This window comes from Caretta caretta, chromosome 19 (assembly GCF_965140235.1).
Source record: "Caretta caretta isolate rCarCar2 chromosome 19, rCarCar1.hap1, whole genome shotgun sequence".
Taxonomy (NCBI): Eukaryota; Metazoa; Chordata; order Testudines; family Cheloniidae; genus Caretta; species Caretta caretta.
The window spans coordinates 1,928,608-1,944,250 of record NC_134224.1 but is presented as its reverse complement, the minus strand read 5'-3'; the positions used below and the strand labels follow the sequence as shown (position 1 = coordinate 1,944,250).

General features: G+C 48.9%; 1 protein-coding gene across 4 annotated transcripts in view; it reads right to left on the bottom strand.

Annotated features, from left to right (window-relative positions):
- Positions 1 to 13,872, bottom strand: part of GRIK3 (glutamate ionotropic receptor kainate type subunit 3) — a 276,204-nt gene extending 262,332 nt beyond the window's left edge. Inside the window, exon 1 of one of the 4 annotated variants that reach the window (XR_012665519.1) lies at positions 13,312 to 13,872. Coding sequence is in view for 2 of the 4 variants with exons in the window: in XM_048825738.2 (XP_048681695.1) it covers positions 13,312 to 13,426 (115 nt within the window). In the remaining 2 variants the exon portion in view is untranslated. The remainder of the gene's footprint in view (positions 1 to 13,311) is intronic. The other 3 variants (XM_048825738.2, XM_048825737.2, XM_048825739.2) reach the window with 3 other exon arrangements.
- Positions 13,873 to 15,643: the final 1,771 nt, after the last annotated feature.

Here is a 15,643-nt window from a genome sequence, read left to right as displayed (position 1 = left end):
AAAAGTAACTGACACGTCTAACACTCAATCCCAATAGACGCTATAACTCACCTAAATTTGTGGGTTATTCCATATTTTACTTACTGTTTCATTGTAAGAGACATGTAAGAAGTGAGAGTCATTTAACAACCTGCAACAGACGTTTGTTCTGTCATCATGCTGCACTCTTGGGTCTTTAAAAGTATTTGGTTTTTGTTCTACAACGGGTGTTTTTAGAATGACACATTCCTGTGCAACTCAATACTGGCTGGCTCAGAGGCTTGGGCCTTTCATCTCTACGTCCCCTGTTTGATAAAGGCCATGCTGGAGTGAGCAAATGTCATTACCACCCAAGGACCAGCCAATACCCCAATACAGTCTCAGTCCAGTTCTTATTGGACATCACAAACCACCATCATGGCATGAATTGATATTCTTATATTCAGTCTGAGCAGTTATTCAGGACTGAAAGCTCATTCCGGCTGATCAGTCTCAACAAGCATTTGTGATGTGCCCAGCACCACCGTATATCAGGAGACTGGACAGCCCTAAAGGTGGTTCATCCAGGCATGATCAGTAGTTAGATCCCATAGTGCTGGCCGGAATATAAATCCCAGATTCAGAAAAGCACATAAGCAAATGCTTGAAATTAGATAAGAACGTAAGATCCATTGATTTCAGGTGGGTTGAGCATGGGTTAAAATGGAGATGTTTTCCTGAATCATGGCCTAAATAACTAGAAGAGAAGAGAAGCGAATAAAGCTAAAGTATGTTGCCGGCAGGCAGAGACACCACATCATCCCCCTCTGCGGGAGCTGGACTTGTTCTGAGAGTGCGCAGAGGGCCTCTGTCTCCAGGCTCTTTTCGCTAGCAATAAATTAACTTCTACAAATATTTCTCATCCAGCTAATCCAAGATGCAAATATCCCGTGTTTTGGTGTGGGGGTGAATCAGTCTGGCACAGGCAGGCAGGAGACAGCCGCTACCCACAAAACTTTTTAAAGGGGCCTATTTTTATTTTGGGGTGTTGTTCGGGGGTTGGTTTGTTTTTGTTTCAGGTGATCATTGTGATACCAAATCATCCCAGCAGACATAAACTGAGATTAACGCATCTCAAGAGAAATGCAGCCGCCTCTTTGGAGCTGATATGACAAACCTTCCTGTTTGTTAGACCATAAAAAAAGAAGTAAGTCTGAAATAAGTAATGGCCTAGATTCTTTTCCTGATCTAATGAGCTAGAGTGCACTGCACTGCTGCCAGACAGTGACATCTTGTTTCCTCCATAAAGGAGTTACATAAAGATGATCCTCATAAAGCACGAGGATTACAAACAAGGAGAGGCTGCGTGAAGCCCATTTGGCTTTGCCCTCTCTAATTTCACATAGCATTTCTTCATGCAAATTATTCTGAAATAGTGATATCACAGCTGTGCCCAGATGTCCCAGGTGCGATCAGGGCCCCATTGTTCTAGGTGCCATATGAGCACATTGGAAAACGTGGTCCCTACCCTAAAATGGTCACAGTCTCCAAATATTCTTCAGTCTCCATTTTTTAACCCTGTGCTGGGTCCAGCATCTGCCCCACTGAGATTCCTTCAGAACTGTATATTGTTATTTAGATAACCAGGTGACTGGAGCCTTATAAATCTGTGGGTTAGATTCCTCAGTGAATTGCCAATAAATCCTCTCCATCTAGATCTCAAAGTGAAAAAAGCAGACTGAAGGCCTGCCACTGTCTAAATCAGTGGGGACAAGAGCTGGGGCTAGGTTGAGCTCTGCCTCTCAGGAGACATGGCCCAGCAGAGTTGGGGGGCTAAAGGAACTTTAACCACCTTTGCACCTCCCAAATTCTGGGCCTGGAGGAGGGGGATGACCAGAACCCCCAGGGCTGCTGTACTTTACCCCTGCTTTAGACAACCAGAATAACCAAAGTGCAAAGCACCAGGGCTGGAGGGTTACCAACCCTCCAGAATTGGCCTGGAGTCTCCGGGAATCGGCATTGATCTCCCAGTGACTACTGAAAGCAATCCAGGAAATTCTAATAGGCTATTTTGAGAAAATGACATTGTCATGTTGGAGAAAAAAATTCCCCAGAATAGCTTCAGCCAGAGTTGACAACCCTCCATGGCTGTACCCCCTTTCAACTCCAACTAGCCACCTCCGGTCCCCCGCCACACCTTCCCACTGGGGGCTAGCATACAGCCATTCACACCCTCATTCACTGGCTGGGGGAGCGTTCCCCGGGGCTGCCAGCCACCTGCCCCCTGGATGCTTCTGGAGTAAAGGGAACGAATCATAACTGGGAACCAAAGTCCAGGTTTCTCCAGTTTTTGTGTGTCACAAAGATCGTTGCAGCTTTTCTCAGTTGCACTGCCCCTTCACCTTAGCTAGCGTGGTCTTTTCAACTCTGCAGTCACTTTACAGTTGGCTCTTTTATAATGCCAGATGACATCGCCTCCCACTCATTGGGAACCTCTATTCAGGCAGCCAGGAATCTTGTATCTTCCGCCTTTTCTTTTACTTTCGCTTGATTAAGCATTGTGCCAACGGCTTCAGAATTTCATCCACCACTCCCACAGGAGCCCTCTCCAGCTCATTATTTTAAACTGTATGATCACCAGGGAGACATTCTCTTCCCATGCTTTTGCCCATAGCCTCATTACCTGACAGTTCTCTGAACGGACTGCATAAACCTTTCATCTGCCCTGTGCTCAGAGTCTCCCCAGCCCTTTCAGAATGACTCTGCCCCTGCCCGCAACCCTTTTTTTGTGTTTTTTAGCATGCTCAGCAAATTTGATTCCTCCCCCCACCCCCACAGCTGAGCACTCCCCTGCCAGGTACCCTGATTCACATGTGGTGGTAGAAAACAATTCAATAAAGCTCAGTAACTGATAGGCTTCCAGCATCAGGCACCAATTAAAAGATTCTAGGTGAATTAACATAATCCCAATTTTCCATTTAAAATCAGAAAGCACTCAGACGTGAACTGTGCATCCTTAATGCATAATAATTCATCTGTAACGTGACTCTCAGAAGTATTCTGTGACAATGGCCTTCAGTATAACATATATAGTAGTGTATAACTAACAATAGAGATCACGGCACTTTTCCACTGTAGATCTCAAAGCACTTTACAAAGGAGGTCAGTATCATTATCCCCCTTTTACAGATGGGGAAACTGAGTCACAGAGCCGTGAAGCAGCTTGCCCAAGGTCACTCAGTGGCAAGGCCAAGCATTGAATGCAGGTCTTCTGAGCTAAAGTCTAGTGCCCTATCCATTAGGCCACGCTGCCTCCCTGAATGTTCAAAATCAAATGAGCAAAGCCTTAAGCAACTACTGAAAAACTTTGCTTTCCCCCTTTGTAACTCCAGATTCTGATGTAATTTCAGGGATTCAGAGGCATATTTTCTTTAGAGTGGTGCAGGCCTGTGAGCAGAGTAGAATGGTCCAGTTGCCCAGGAAGACTGGAATAAATGTTCACAAGCCCTTTGCAACTAAAGCACAAACACTTTAACCCAGCAAGAACACGCGGGTCTCATTCTTGCCGCTAGCAGAATGGATAGGGGGTGAAATTCACCCCGGGCACAAGATCTGGGCACCACGTCAGCCCTCAGGACTGAAGGGGGAACCAGCTGGTTTTCGAAGCCTTATGCTGGCACTCACCCAGCAGGAGGAAGATCCCTTGACTAACTTTATTTTCCCAGCAATACCAGCCATGAGCTAGAGAATGAGGAAACTTCAACCCAGCAAGAAGCTCGAGGTGTTCCTGTGGGGCTTCGCATCACAAGGAAATTGTGGATTCCGTGTGTGCTGCCGTTCACTGGGTCAGGCCAGAGGAGCGAGAGGACAAAGCTCGGAGCAGATACATAGAGGTGGTCAGTCAACGGGAAGTAGATAAATGCCATTGGATAAATGGCACAGACTGGGAAGGAACAGCTGGAGGAAAGTCTGACAGCATTGTGCTGCAGTGGCTGCATTTGAATGTCACCGTGAACTAAAGAACAAAGGGGGAGGGTTGTTCTCTGCACAGTATGCTGTGCCTATGGGCCTATGCTTCACTCCATATGTGATATGAACTAAGAAAGCCTATCTCTGAGCATGGCATTCAGATCCCAGGCAGGTTCTGCATCATTAAACACAGGAACATGGGAGTTGCCAGACTGGATCAACGCAGGGGTCCATCTAGCGCAGTATCCTGTCTTTGACGGTGGCCAACACCAGCTGCTTCAGAGGAAGGCGCAGGAAACTGAAACCCCACAGTGGGTGTTATGGGATAATCTGCTCCTCGGATGAGTGCCTTCCAGATCCCCTGTGTTAAAAGTTGTCTCATACTCTGAAGCAGGAGAGTTTATGGCACTTCCAAACCTTGTTGCTATCTTGGTAACCCATGCTTGGCTGGCACGCGAGCATTTGGAAGCACTAGAAAAGAGACTTGTGAGTGTAAGTTCTTCGGGGCGGGGAGCATGTCGTTATGTGTGTACAGTGCTGAGCACTATATGATCCTGATCCTGACTGAGGCATATGAGTGCTAGCATAATAGACTTGTTTAATAATGATATGGTGGTGTAGCCTTTTATCGCTGCTAATTGCTGTTTGCTTTAGTATCTCTTTAAATTATATTTCAAAGGAAGAACAACTGGGCATATCGGTAGAGAAAATCTCAGCTGAGTCATGGAATTATTCATGCCACAGCTCCATTAGGCAACGTGTGAAAATCCTGCTTTTTATTGATCACAGCCACCTTCTCTCCTTGTCGGAACAAACCAGCTCAGTCCATGGCAATATATTTGTGCTGTAAAATTATCAAGTTGTAGCAGAATATATAGTGTCTCCCTGGGCCTGAGGATTTCAATGCACCAGAGATGATTAAAATCTCAGGTTACACTTGGCATGTGAAACTTCCCTGTCCGCAATGAAAGCTAAAAAAAATAAAACTGTAACGTAAAGGAGAATGTTCCTAGCTTCACAGTGCAGCATGCGGAGGCTCTGGACACCACTGACATGTGACTTAAGTGGTGGCTGGTGCACATAAATAGTGAGGACAGAGGTTTTGGAAAGGGGGTTAGAAGAGAAAATCCGAAGTAGAATGAATGCAGAATGCTGTCATTAGAATAAAGATGCAGTACAGAACTGGGCCTATCCCATGCTTAAAGCTTTCCTGATTGTGATGTTACCTTTGGATTTGATTTAATGTTCAGACTAACAAATACCCTCTTGTTGTTGTTATTAAACATTGCAGTAGTGCTCAGAAGTCCCATCAGGCCAGGGCTCTATTGTGGCATGTGTTGCACAAACACAAGAAACGGCAGTCCTTGCTCAAAGAGCGAACACTCTTGTGTGTGTTAAGACAGAGAGCACCCCACAATGTGTAATGATGGATCACCAACATCCCTCAAAGGCAGTACAGACAGACAGACATAGATGCAGAGTCTCAGCAAACTTAGATACAAATAGCTTTAGGACCAAACTCAGCCTATCTGCTTCAGCAAAAATCCCTTATTCCTGACTCCACATTTATTCCATTTGGCAACACTGCAAGTAGCACAAATTTTTAACCTTGTTTTCAGGTGCTAAATTCCTCCTGGGTTTGTCTGTTTTTTTAAAGTAGGCTCTGATGCTTTCTAGCTGTTATCTGTGTTGCACAGAGATTCTGACCAGCCCATGTTCTGAGAATGCAAAGAAAAGCTGTCTAGACTGCATTACATTAAACTGTTAGCCAAGAAGAGAGAGAAAGAATATATAGCATTATAGGAGAGGGGAAATGCAGTGCATTGGATAAGTAGACTTAATGTTCACAACCAATAGTCTCTGCAACCTGGGGTTTTATTTCATATTATGTTTCCATCAGAGACACTCGTAGTCTAGCTAGGTTGGCAAACCCTTTCCTTGCAAATGGTTGTAAATTAGCTATGCTGGCTAATATGAAGGAGCTACAGTCAACAGCCAGAAGCAGAGAAGTAGGGAAAATCATATTTTCAGCCATACCTACAAAGCACTTGAATTGTAAATGAAAAACACTGCCCTCTGCTGAAATGAGAGAATAAGCACTCCACAAACATTAGCTCTCTTTAAATGCCAGCTTTTTAGTTTCTTGGCAATATTGCAACAGATTATCATGGGGCAAGCCCACATTTTATTTAGCATGGTTAATTTAATGCAATTCCTTATCCATATTAAAGAAGTGCTCAGGTTACAAAAAGAAGAGAGAGACAGCTTTGCTGTAGATTGGTTGGGTTTTACTATTGCTCTGTGCATTATAGAATCAAAAAGGCTTTTAACAGTCTTCTCATAAGCAGGCCAAAGGTTTAAAAATCAACCGTCATTTAGTTCTTTAAACAGAAATGGTCCAGAGAAGGAGAAATCAAGATAAGAAGGAGGGGTTTGCACAGCAGGTGGCAAGGCATGAAATTAACGATCCAGCCTTTATTATGGGGCATTCATGACAGACAGTACCGAACCTGGTGCCAGAGTTAATAGCCCCATTACCATTAAGGACTGAGTGGTGAAACTCACCCCATGCAGACTCCGTCCAAAAGTTATGCATCATTTCAGTTCTATGTAAACCTAGTGAGTTTCACTTTGTGCAAAGGGGTCTATGGATCAGTGCACACAGAGTCTTGAGAAAGTGTCTGTTTCATTCGAGGAAGCAGCCACAGCTGCTGCACACAAGAGGTTATATTTATTTCAGCTGGACTCCTATTCCTATGTTTAACTGGGGTCAGTTTTCATGTTTCATCTTAATATCCTGTGTGAGTTTCTCAAGAGGAAGCTGAGATCAAACTATTAGACTTCTCTGCAATAAAGAAGTAATGTTGTGATTCAGATGTATTGAGAATTTATATGCCACCAACAGTTTGCCACCTGTACAGTCTGCTGAAATCACTAAAATATACTATTCGACGCAAAGGATCTTGTGACCTGAAATAACATTTTCAGTTATAAAAAGATGGAGCGATGAGTGCCTGGTGTTGAAAATACAGAAAAGGCCACAAAAGCAGAAAAGTGATTTAAAAAAAGGTCTTAACTTGCAAAAATGCAACGTGCTAACAAGCAGAGAATCCCAAGGAAATCAATTTGCCTGTGGGGGCTTGTGTCCCCCATTGATACAAGAGGGGGCCAGATTCTGATCTCATTTACCCCTTTGTAAATTGGAAGTAACTCCACTGACTTCTAAAGAGTCACTCCAGATTTACACCAGTTATGTAAATGGGTCAGAATCTGGGCCAAGGTGCATTTTGCAGTCAGGCTGGCATTGACTAACTCATGCTAACTCAGCCCAGTGAAATTCAAGTTTCAGTTCTTTCTGTTTACACAGCCGTTAAAGAATAAAATGGCTGGAATTTGTGCAGTCAGCTTGGCTGGAAGGGAAGATTCCTCAAGTTAATGTTTTCTAAGTCTGTATGCTGATCCCAGGTGGCAGGAAGCCACTTGTCTAAAGCTATTTGCTTCCAGGGGTGGGGGGAAACATATTGATCTTCATTCAGCTTCTGTCTGCTCCTACACACCAATGTTTCATCGCATCACCAGTCACTGAAAGAAATTTCTCATTGTTTTACACTCAGTGATTCCCAAACTCAAAGACAAGTGTGCCGGCCCATTCGGCTATAGTGACACACTGAGTTGCAGTGGACTCGGGAGAGTTGCTGCAAACTGTGTGGGGTTGAGTCTGATCTCACTCACACCAGTGTAAATCCGGCAACGCTGAAGCCAGCAGGGCTCCACTGGCAGAAAACTGGAGTTAATTGGAGTCTGGCCCTCTGTCTCTGTGTGTAGGATTAGGAGAGGCTTATACAAAATAACTATGTAAATAAGATGTTAGAGTCTTTCATGATAGAAGGATGAATAGGGTTGGTCTCTATCCCATATACACCCTGGATTAAGGGCAAGGAACTCCCCTGAATACAAACCCTTACCTACTGGCTTGGGGCCAGCAACTACACTATTTAGGAAAAGGCAGGCAAAACCTAGCAACCCCTCACACCTGTGAACTCCTGTTTTTCGGCCCTGCAAGAACTCAGTCTAACGCTTCCCCTCACCCTCTCACTGAAACAAGAATTTCTCCAAACTATTAATCAAGCTGAGCCGAATAGAATAATACTTGACCAGCCTTTCTGAGAATTACCTCCTGCAGCCTTCACAAATCCCATAGCATTCAGCACAGATCCCTACTAGAAGACATCTCTCTTGCCTAGGGAAATCTGGGTTTTTAAAAAATAAAACTTCCTTTGCTGAAACTAGAAATCTGGTTTTAAAAATATCCCAGACACACAATAATAAGCCATGAAAAAGCTGATCTCACAGGGAAGGATAATTATGCACCAAATTTATTTTCTACATATTTATATAAAATAATCAATTATCATTTTCCCTGCCAACTACAATCCAATTGTCTCTCTCTCCTGCATTACTTGCAAATCACCCAAAGAATCGATGCCCTGACCTCTTCCCTTACCCGACACAATTTAAAAAGAGAAAATAAGAGACAAAGCCCTATCATTCAGCTATCTAAGACCGTTTCTTTAAAAGTTCAGTCAGGGCCCAATCCTGTTATTAGTGACGTAGATGACAAAATTCCCATTGACTTCAGTAACACAGGATTGGGCCCTTCTATCACGCTTGAAGTATAACATCTATGGAAATAAATAAAAAGAAAAATGTTATCTGAGTACCCGAAAAGAAATAAAAATTTAAAGCTGAAGACAAATGAAGGGGAAAGTGAATCATTTCAAATATTCAGAAAACACAATGAAATTCGCTCCAGACAATAGTTCCCTGTATGCAGAGAGGAGGATGTGGTATGTACGTACCGAGGGTTTTGGTGACAATATAAGAAACGAAAGCACAAGTTCAAGTAATTTGCACCTACATATCACTGAGCACTTAAGAAAAAGATATGGTCCTGCAGCCCTTATTCACTGCAGTAATCCACTAAAGCCGGTAGGAGAACCCATGTGCATTAAGGCCGTCGGATTGGGCTCAGGACATATACAGTGCTGGTGCTACATAATAACAAAAGACCAGGCAACCAAAAATTGCAAACATTCAAAGAGTGGATTAATTTCTACCACTCACTCTCCCTCTTGTATATTATTATTTACTATTAGTCTTGCGTTCATGTTGTCTGGTTCATATCTACGTAGGTTTTGCTTTCTGGTCTTGCATTGACATAATTATACAGTTTCTGAAGCAACTAAAATTAATTTGTTAAAAGCAGGACATGCTTGAAATCCTAAGTGTGACGTCATCTGCTTCCGCATTGTTCCGGTTAGTAACTTCGGACATTACAAGATGGCATCAAGCTCTCGTCTATCACTGATGAAGAGAGCTGCGGCTGCTTTTTTAATTTAACAGAAAGGTCAGATAAATATGCTGTTTAAAATAGCGTAATCATATTATACACATTCAGAGCAGCAGCTTTTACTACAGATTGGGCATGACGCTGCAAATCCTTATTATCAAGTGCAGCACTTACTACCAAGAGTAGTTCCATTGATTACATGCACATCCAGAGTCTGACTATCACAAACCACTGGGGGCTAAATTCTCTTCAGTGGCGGGGGGGGGGGAGGGGAAATCTGGAGTAATTCCACTTAAGTCAGTGGAGTTACTCTGGATTTACCCCGGTATAACTGGGAGATGAATCCAGCCACTTGACTGTATAGAAGATCTAATCTGAGGTTTCTGTGTAATATTTGAAAATATTTGATGGATCACATAAAATTCAAATAGATACTGAAAAAGCTGGGGAAAACTCCCATTTAATAATAAATCAAGGCATGTATTTTCTGTGTTATCAATCTCTTCCCTCCCTCCTTTCCTCCATTACGAGGATCTGAGAGAGAGAGCACACACTTTCTGGATCTTCCCTTCCTTGTCCTGGATGCCTTCCCTAGAATTCAAATGGCACATATTCAATTGTCAGTTTCATTTCAAACCAAACTAGCCTTTAAAACTTGACTGTTTTTAAAGCACAAAGGCTACCTCTTCGGGAGTTTTCCATGTCCCAATGTACTCTATTCATTAAAAGCGGAATTTGGAATCGGGGTAGCTGTGCACAAACTGACAGGCAAATCAATGCAGAGAGAAAAATCTGCATTTTTCAACTGAACCCAAGGGGAGGAAAATATGATGGCAATTTTAAACGAATGTCGCTAAGGCATTTGTAGCTTTCCCTAGACCCTCAGTCACCTCTCTGCATTTTAACTTTCCTAGTTCATTGACCAAAACCAAGTTAGGCTCTGCTAGAGATAGGAGTTTGGCTTTTTTACATTTAGAAATTAAAAACAGCCCTTTCCATTCAACCCATAACACCACTGACAGGGGCTGTAGGCAGAGGTGTTTGTAGGGAAGGAAGGCCAGACTGCTCACTGTGGGGTCATTTATGCGAGGCTAGTGTGAGAGCAAAACCCTGCCCACCTGACTCAGCAGCATTTGGCACTGGGGTAGGAGAGGGAGGGCAAGGCAATGGCAAATCAGACCCACAGTGTCCCCACCAGTGAGAATGATCCAGGTGGCAAGTTCATGATGATTTTTTTCAATAGCGCCGGAAGGTCAAGTGTCCTTTCTTCTCTGCTCTTGCTGCAAGGGCCTGGAGCCTTTTCAAGCTCCAACAGAAAATACTTTCCTTGGGTGGTTGAGGCCACTCGGCCTTGGAGTCTCTTGCTGAACAATTCCCTTGAGCCACAGTGAAGTCCCAAGAAGATGGGCCTAATCCTCTATGGTGCTGAGCACCTTCCCCTCCCAGTGACTCCCGTAAGCTCTCCTTCAAGTGTCTGCTTGAGTATCTCAGAAGGCCGGGCAAATCACGGGGCAGCTTGCAGCTCTGGTGAGCTAGGCAGATGACAGTGCAAGCCATTGTGGGTCAAGGGACTGAGCCTGATTCTCCCCTGCCCTACACCTTGTGCAGTCCTTAAATCGCTACCAAGTCAGAATGGCAGCATCTGACAGCCCCTTTGTTCAGGACGACATGGCTGCACCAGGTGCCTGGCAGTGGAGATAGTTGGATCACAAGTTGCAACTCCCAGTGCCCCAGGGTTGCAATTGGATCTGCTAATGTTGGACCCCTGCATGCCTGTGCAACCATATCCAGCTGCAGGACTGGAACCCGAGACGCCTGTCCCCTCTCAGGCGGCAACTTCGGTGGGAAGTTAGCCTGAGTGAGAACTGCCAGGCTAGCTACAGTGGGGTTCTGCTCCACGGCGCAGACGGAGATGCGCAGAATCATGGAGCCCATGCAGGGGTCTACACCCTCCCTGTGCTACAGTTTCCACCACCCTAGTAGGGTGGGGCATTTCAGAGCCGTAGATCTGCAGTTACACTGCTGAACTCCCACAACGGCTCTGTCGTAGTGACAGCCCTTCCCTTGCTCACACAGCCTAGGCTGGGGAGCTCCCTCGCACGTGGGCCTCCTCAGTGCACAACCTGCCCACAGGATCCAGGGCTTTGCCCGCAGAGAACCCCAGAGTGACTGGATTTAGGAAGCGAAGCTGCGAAGACCCCCCTGACCCTGCCGTTGGACCCATGCAGGCGTCTCCTGAGCCTTCCCCCTCTGAATCCATGATGATCTGAACCTGCACAGGAGCCTCGGTGGATACAACTGCAGCGTCCGGCCTCAGGGCCGCAGGATCTTACTCCGAGAAGCAGCAGATGCTCGGTCTCCCTGCGTCGGGCCATCAGTCCATGGGGCAGGCTAGGGCGTGTGGTCATTTGAAACCTTTCCATAGGTGGAGAGGTCACACCTAGGCCCTAAGCTAGGTGTGCTGAAGCACATGCCAATCTCTTCTGTGATTTCTGTATCCCCAAGCAGACCTAGCACCGGTAAAATCCAATGGGCAGCAAGTAAGAAACTGAAATGTATATACACAGATATAAATATTTGAAACTTAAAAAGAAAAAACTTAAAGTGGCAGGATTTTATTTGTGGTCCAGCTACGTTGGTTTCCTCTGACAGACATGGGTGAGGGCTGCTGTTAAGTTGCATTTGGGCAAATAAGGTCCCTGTTCCTCTCTGTTTTCATCCCCACTGTCCTTCCATTGACACCTGCTCGGCCACGAGCCTTCGGTCCCCAGGGTCCCTTTGTAAAACGCGAATGACAGCTGTGTCTTGTGGCAGAGAGCAAACCCCTGGAGTCGTGCACCAAAAACACACAACCAAAAAACGCAAAGGCTGGACTGAGTGCCGAGAGAGAACAGCGCCTTCCTTAAGTCCCACACTTCAGAATTGCATCTTTAATTAAAGAGCATCTGTGGCTCTCCCCTGCATCCCCGGCCGTGCCATGACTTTGGGCAACATTATTAAAAACGTAAAACCTCCCCGTAACCTCAGTCACTCCCCAGAACAAACGTGGCTGCCAGCGCCAGTTCCTGGCTTTAGCGGCCATGTGCGGAGAGTCAGTGGGAGTCGCAGCATTTGATCGCTCGTCCTTTTAGGGCTTCAACCCCCCTTCACACCTCAGCCTCAAGCAAATAAAATTACGAGCCGCAGCTGCGTTCAGTCCAATGCACTCGCATGTTTGCTGGCCCCCCCCCCCCGCCCCAGCCAGCGGTAGCAAGTGCCCCCTGCTCACCACGCCCCGCTGAGCGCTTCGCACCAGCCAGAGCCAAGGGGAGTCGGGGTTCAGCACCCCGCGAGCGCTCACGCCTCCTCCTGCAGCTTCACACACCCCGCCGTGTGCGCGCAGCCCCGCTCCTGCTCTGGGGCAGCCCCAGGCCGGCTCCCCTGCTCCACAGCACCGAGCAGAGGAGAAGCCCCTGCCCAAACTTTCCCTTCTGCTAAGCCCCCTTCCCGGGGCATGCCGCCCGCTGGACCCTGGCCAGCTCCCCTTTGCCGTGGGAAGCCGAGAGAGGAGCCACCGCGGGCGACTCTGCCCCCCGGCCACGGTCACCGACTCAGTCCTGACAAGCCCGCAGCTGGATCTCCCCGAAAACCCCCGGCCCTGCATCTTTCACCCCCGCGGTGTCCTGCCGCCCTTCCAACCCGCTCCCCGCCCCATCGCTGCCGGCAGAGCTGCGCCCTGGACATCTCGCCGCGTGGGCCAGCAGCAGCCAACCGCCCCCCCCCCCCCCGCCTCCTGGAGCCTCCCACCCAGTCGGTGCGTCTCGGACTCTCCCCTTCCTTCCCTGCCCCGCCGAACAGGACCTTTCCTCCGCGTCGGGCTGGCACTTGGGCTGCTTCCTTCGGCAAGTGCACTTGGCTGGCCTGGCAGCCGCCAGAAATCACAGCAGACCGGGGGCAAGCCCTTTCCGCGCCAGCCGCCAGCCCCAGAGAGCAAACAGCCCCCCGCATCCCCGCAAGAGGAGCCAGGGGGCGAGGGCAGCTCCCGCCGCTCTTACCTATCCGGATGACATGCGGCATCCCGTGCGACTCCTGGACCCAAACGGTGCAAAGCAGGAGCCCTGCCCAGTATTCCACAAGCACACTCCGCAGAGCGAGCCAGAAATGGGGCATCGTTGGGGGAAAACGCCTCCCGGCAAGTTGCGCGTGGGGGTCCCCTGGCGACCCGAAGACTTCGGGGCTAGCCCGAGAGCGAGCGGGGAGCCGGGGCTAGGCAGAGCGGGCCGGCCGGGGCGCGGGGAGGCTGCTCCTGGCTCATCCTACTGGGCGCTGCAGCCCGCGCCGTGCCAGACCCACGGAAGCGTCGCGGGCTCAGCCCCGCCGGCTGGGTGCCCGGGCCGAGCCGGGTGTCACCGGCAGGAAGGCTCTGGCTGCTCCGGCTCAGCCTGCCGGAGTCTCTGTCCCCTCCTACCCCTGATGCTCTGGCTGGTGAGCACAAAGCCCTGGAGTGGAGTCTTGCACACGCGCGCACACACACACACACACAGACACGCGCGCACACACGGGGCGGGGAGCAGAGTTTGGAGGGGGGTGAAACCCCCCCCCCCCCACCCCAAGGAGCAGCCCCCAGGGGAGGCGGGCAGCCCCGAGCAGCTGGGGCTGGGAAGGGGCAGGCGGGCGACTCAGCTTCGCGGGGGACAATGGGAGGCAAGGGCTCCTCGCCGCCGGGGCGCAGGGCTCGCTCCGCCCCGCGCAGGTACCGGGACACGCGCAGCCCTGCGCCCGGGCGCACCGGTGCGCCCAGAAGGGCCGCGGCTGCGGAGCCCGCGCAGCCTGGGACCCGCGGGAGGGGGCGCGAGCCTGGGGGGGGGCTGCTCCTGGCCGCGTGCGAGCCTGTCCCCCTCCCTGGAGCCCTGGGCTGAGGTGGGAGGGGGCGCAGCAGTGGGGTGCCCGGGGAGGGGTGTCCCTCGGCAGCCCGGACAGTGACCGTGGGAAACTTCTCCGGGAGACCGTGAGCTCCCCTCCCGGCCAGGCTGGGGCTGCCTTGCAGCGGGGCTGCCCTCCTGGCAGCATCCCTTCAGCCTGGAGCAGGGAGACCCGCCTGGGCAGCGCCTCCTGGCCCTGGCCAGGCTATGGATGGAGGCATTCAAGGAGGCTGGATGCAAGGGAAAGGGCAGAGACTGAGCATCCTGCAGCCAGAGTTTATCTGCAGGCAGGAAAAGGGGATGGGGGTGAGGACAATAATAATAATTTTAAAACCCCCTCTCTGGTGGGAGGTGAGAGGAGTCCCGGCGCTGCAAAGCAGCCAGGAGTTCTGCAGTTATAGGCGTTGAATGACCTCCGCGACAGAGACAAAGGGCTGGAAAATCACTAGGTGAGCGGGCTGCTCTGTCAGCTTGCTGGGGCGAGGCTGCGGTGCGTTTATTTTTCTCTTTTCAATAGTTTGACCTATTCCATCATCCCCAGGCGCTCGCGTTTGCCGGCTGTCGGCGACTGCATCGCCTGGAACATCTGAGGAGCGGCTCTTCAATTTTCTTACAGACGTACTCATAGCCCATAAGCATCCATCCTTCTCATTGGCCTTGTCTTTTTAGTTCCTCGGTGGTAGGCTCAAAACCATCTCACATTGTCGGGAGGGCTGATATCTCTGGCCTCTCGCTGAGCATTTAACTCAGTACTAGCCCTCATGACCCTGCAATTACCATTCCTATCCTTAAAGAAAGAGGAAAGGCCACCCCCATCCCTATCAGCCTCAAGTGCAAAAGGAAAGACTCTGGTTTTGATGTTTTGCAGCAATTAGTGAGCACATCTGTGTAGCCAGGTATGCGCCCACCCCGGGGGTTTCTGATCACCTGTAAGTGTCTCTAGAGAATAGAATTAGTAACTGGTGGGGACAGTGGCTGTAATATATTCCTTGAGCAACAGGCAAGTTACCAAAATTATGACATGGGCTTTGGGCCTAATTTCACAAGGGGGATGACTTTTTCTCAGACTGGCCCCATTGAGTGATTAGGCCAATTACCAAGCAGCGGGGGCAGGGCTCTCCAGCTGTCATTTGCACAGGTGTTACACCCGAGAGCAAGGCTAATAGCTGCTAGCCCTGTGGGTGTGCAGGGGCCCTGAGCTCCTGGGGGAATTTCATTATCTACAGCTGGGCTGCGCATGTGGGTGTTTCAAGCAAAGACAATTTCTATCATCTCCTGACAGTGCGTTGGGGGTACATAGAGGATTAAAGATTCAGGGAAAGGGCATGGAGGCAAAGTCTCCCTGCTAATGGCGGATATGAGGGACATCTGTAGCCCTTTACAAAGGGCATGAGCTGGGGGCTGCTTGTAATGAGATACAGACAGATATGCCTGGTGAAGGAAGAGGCTTTTGCTCTGAGTTAGA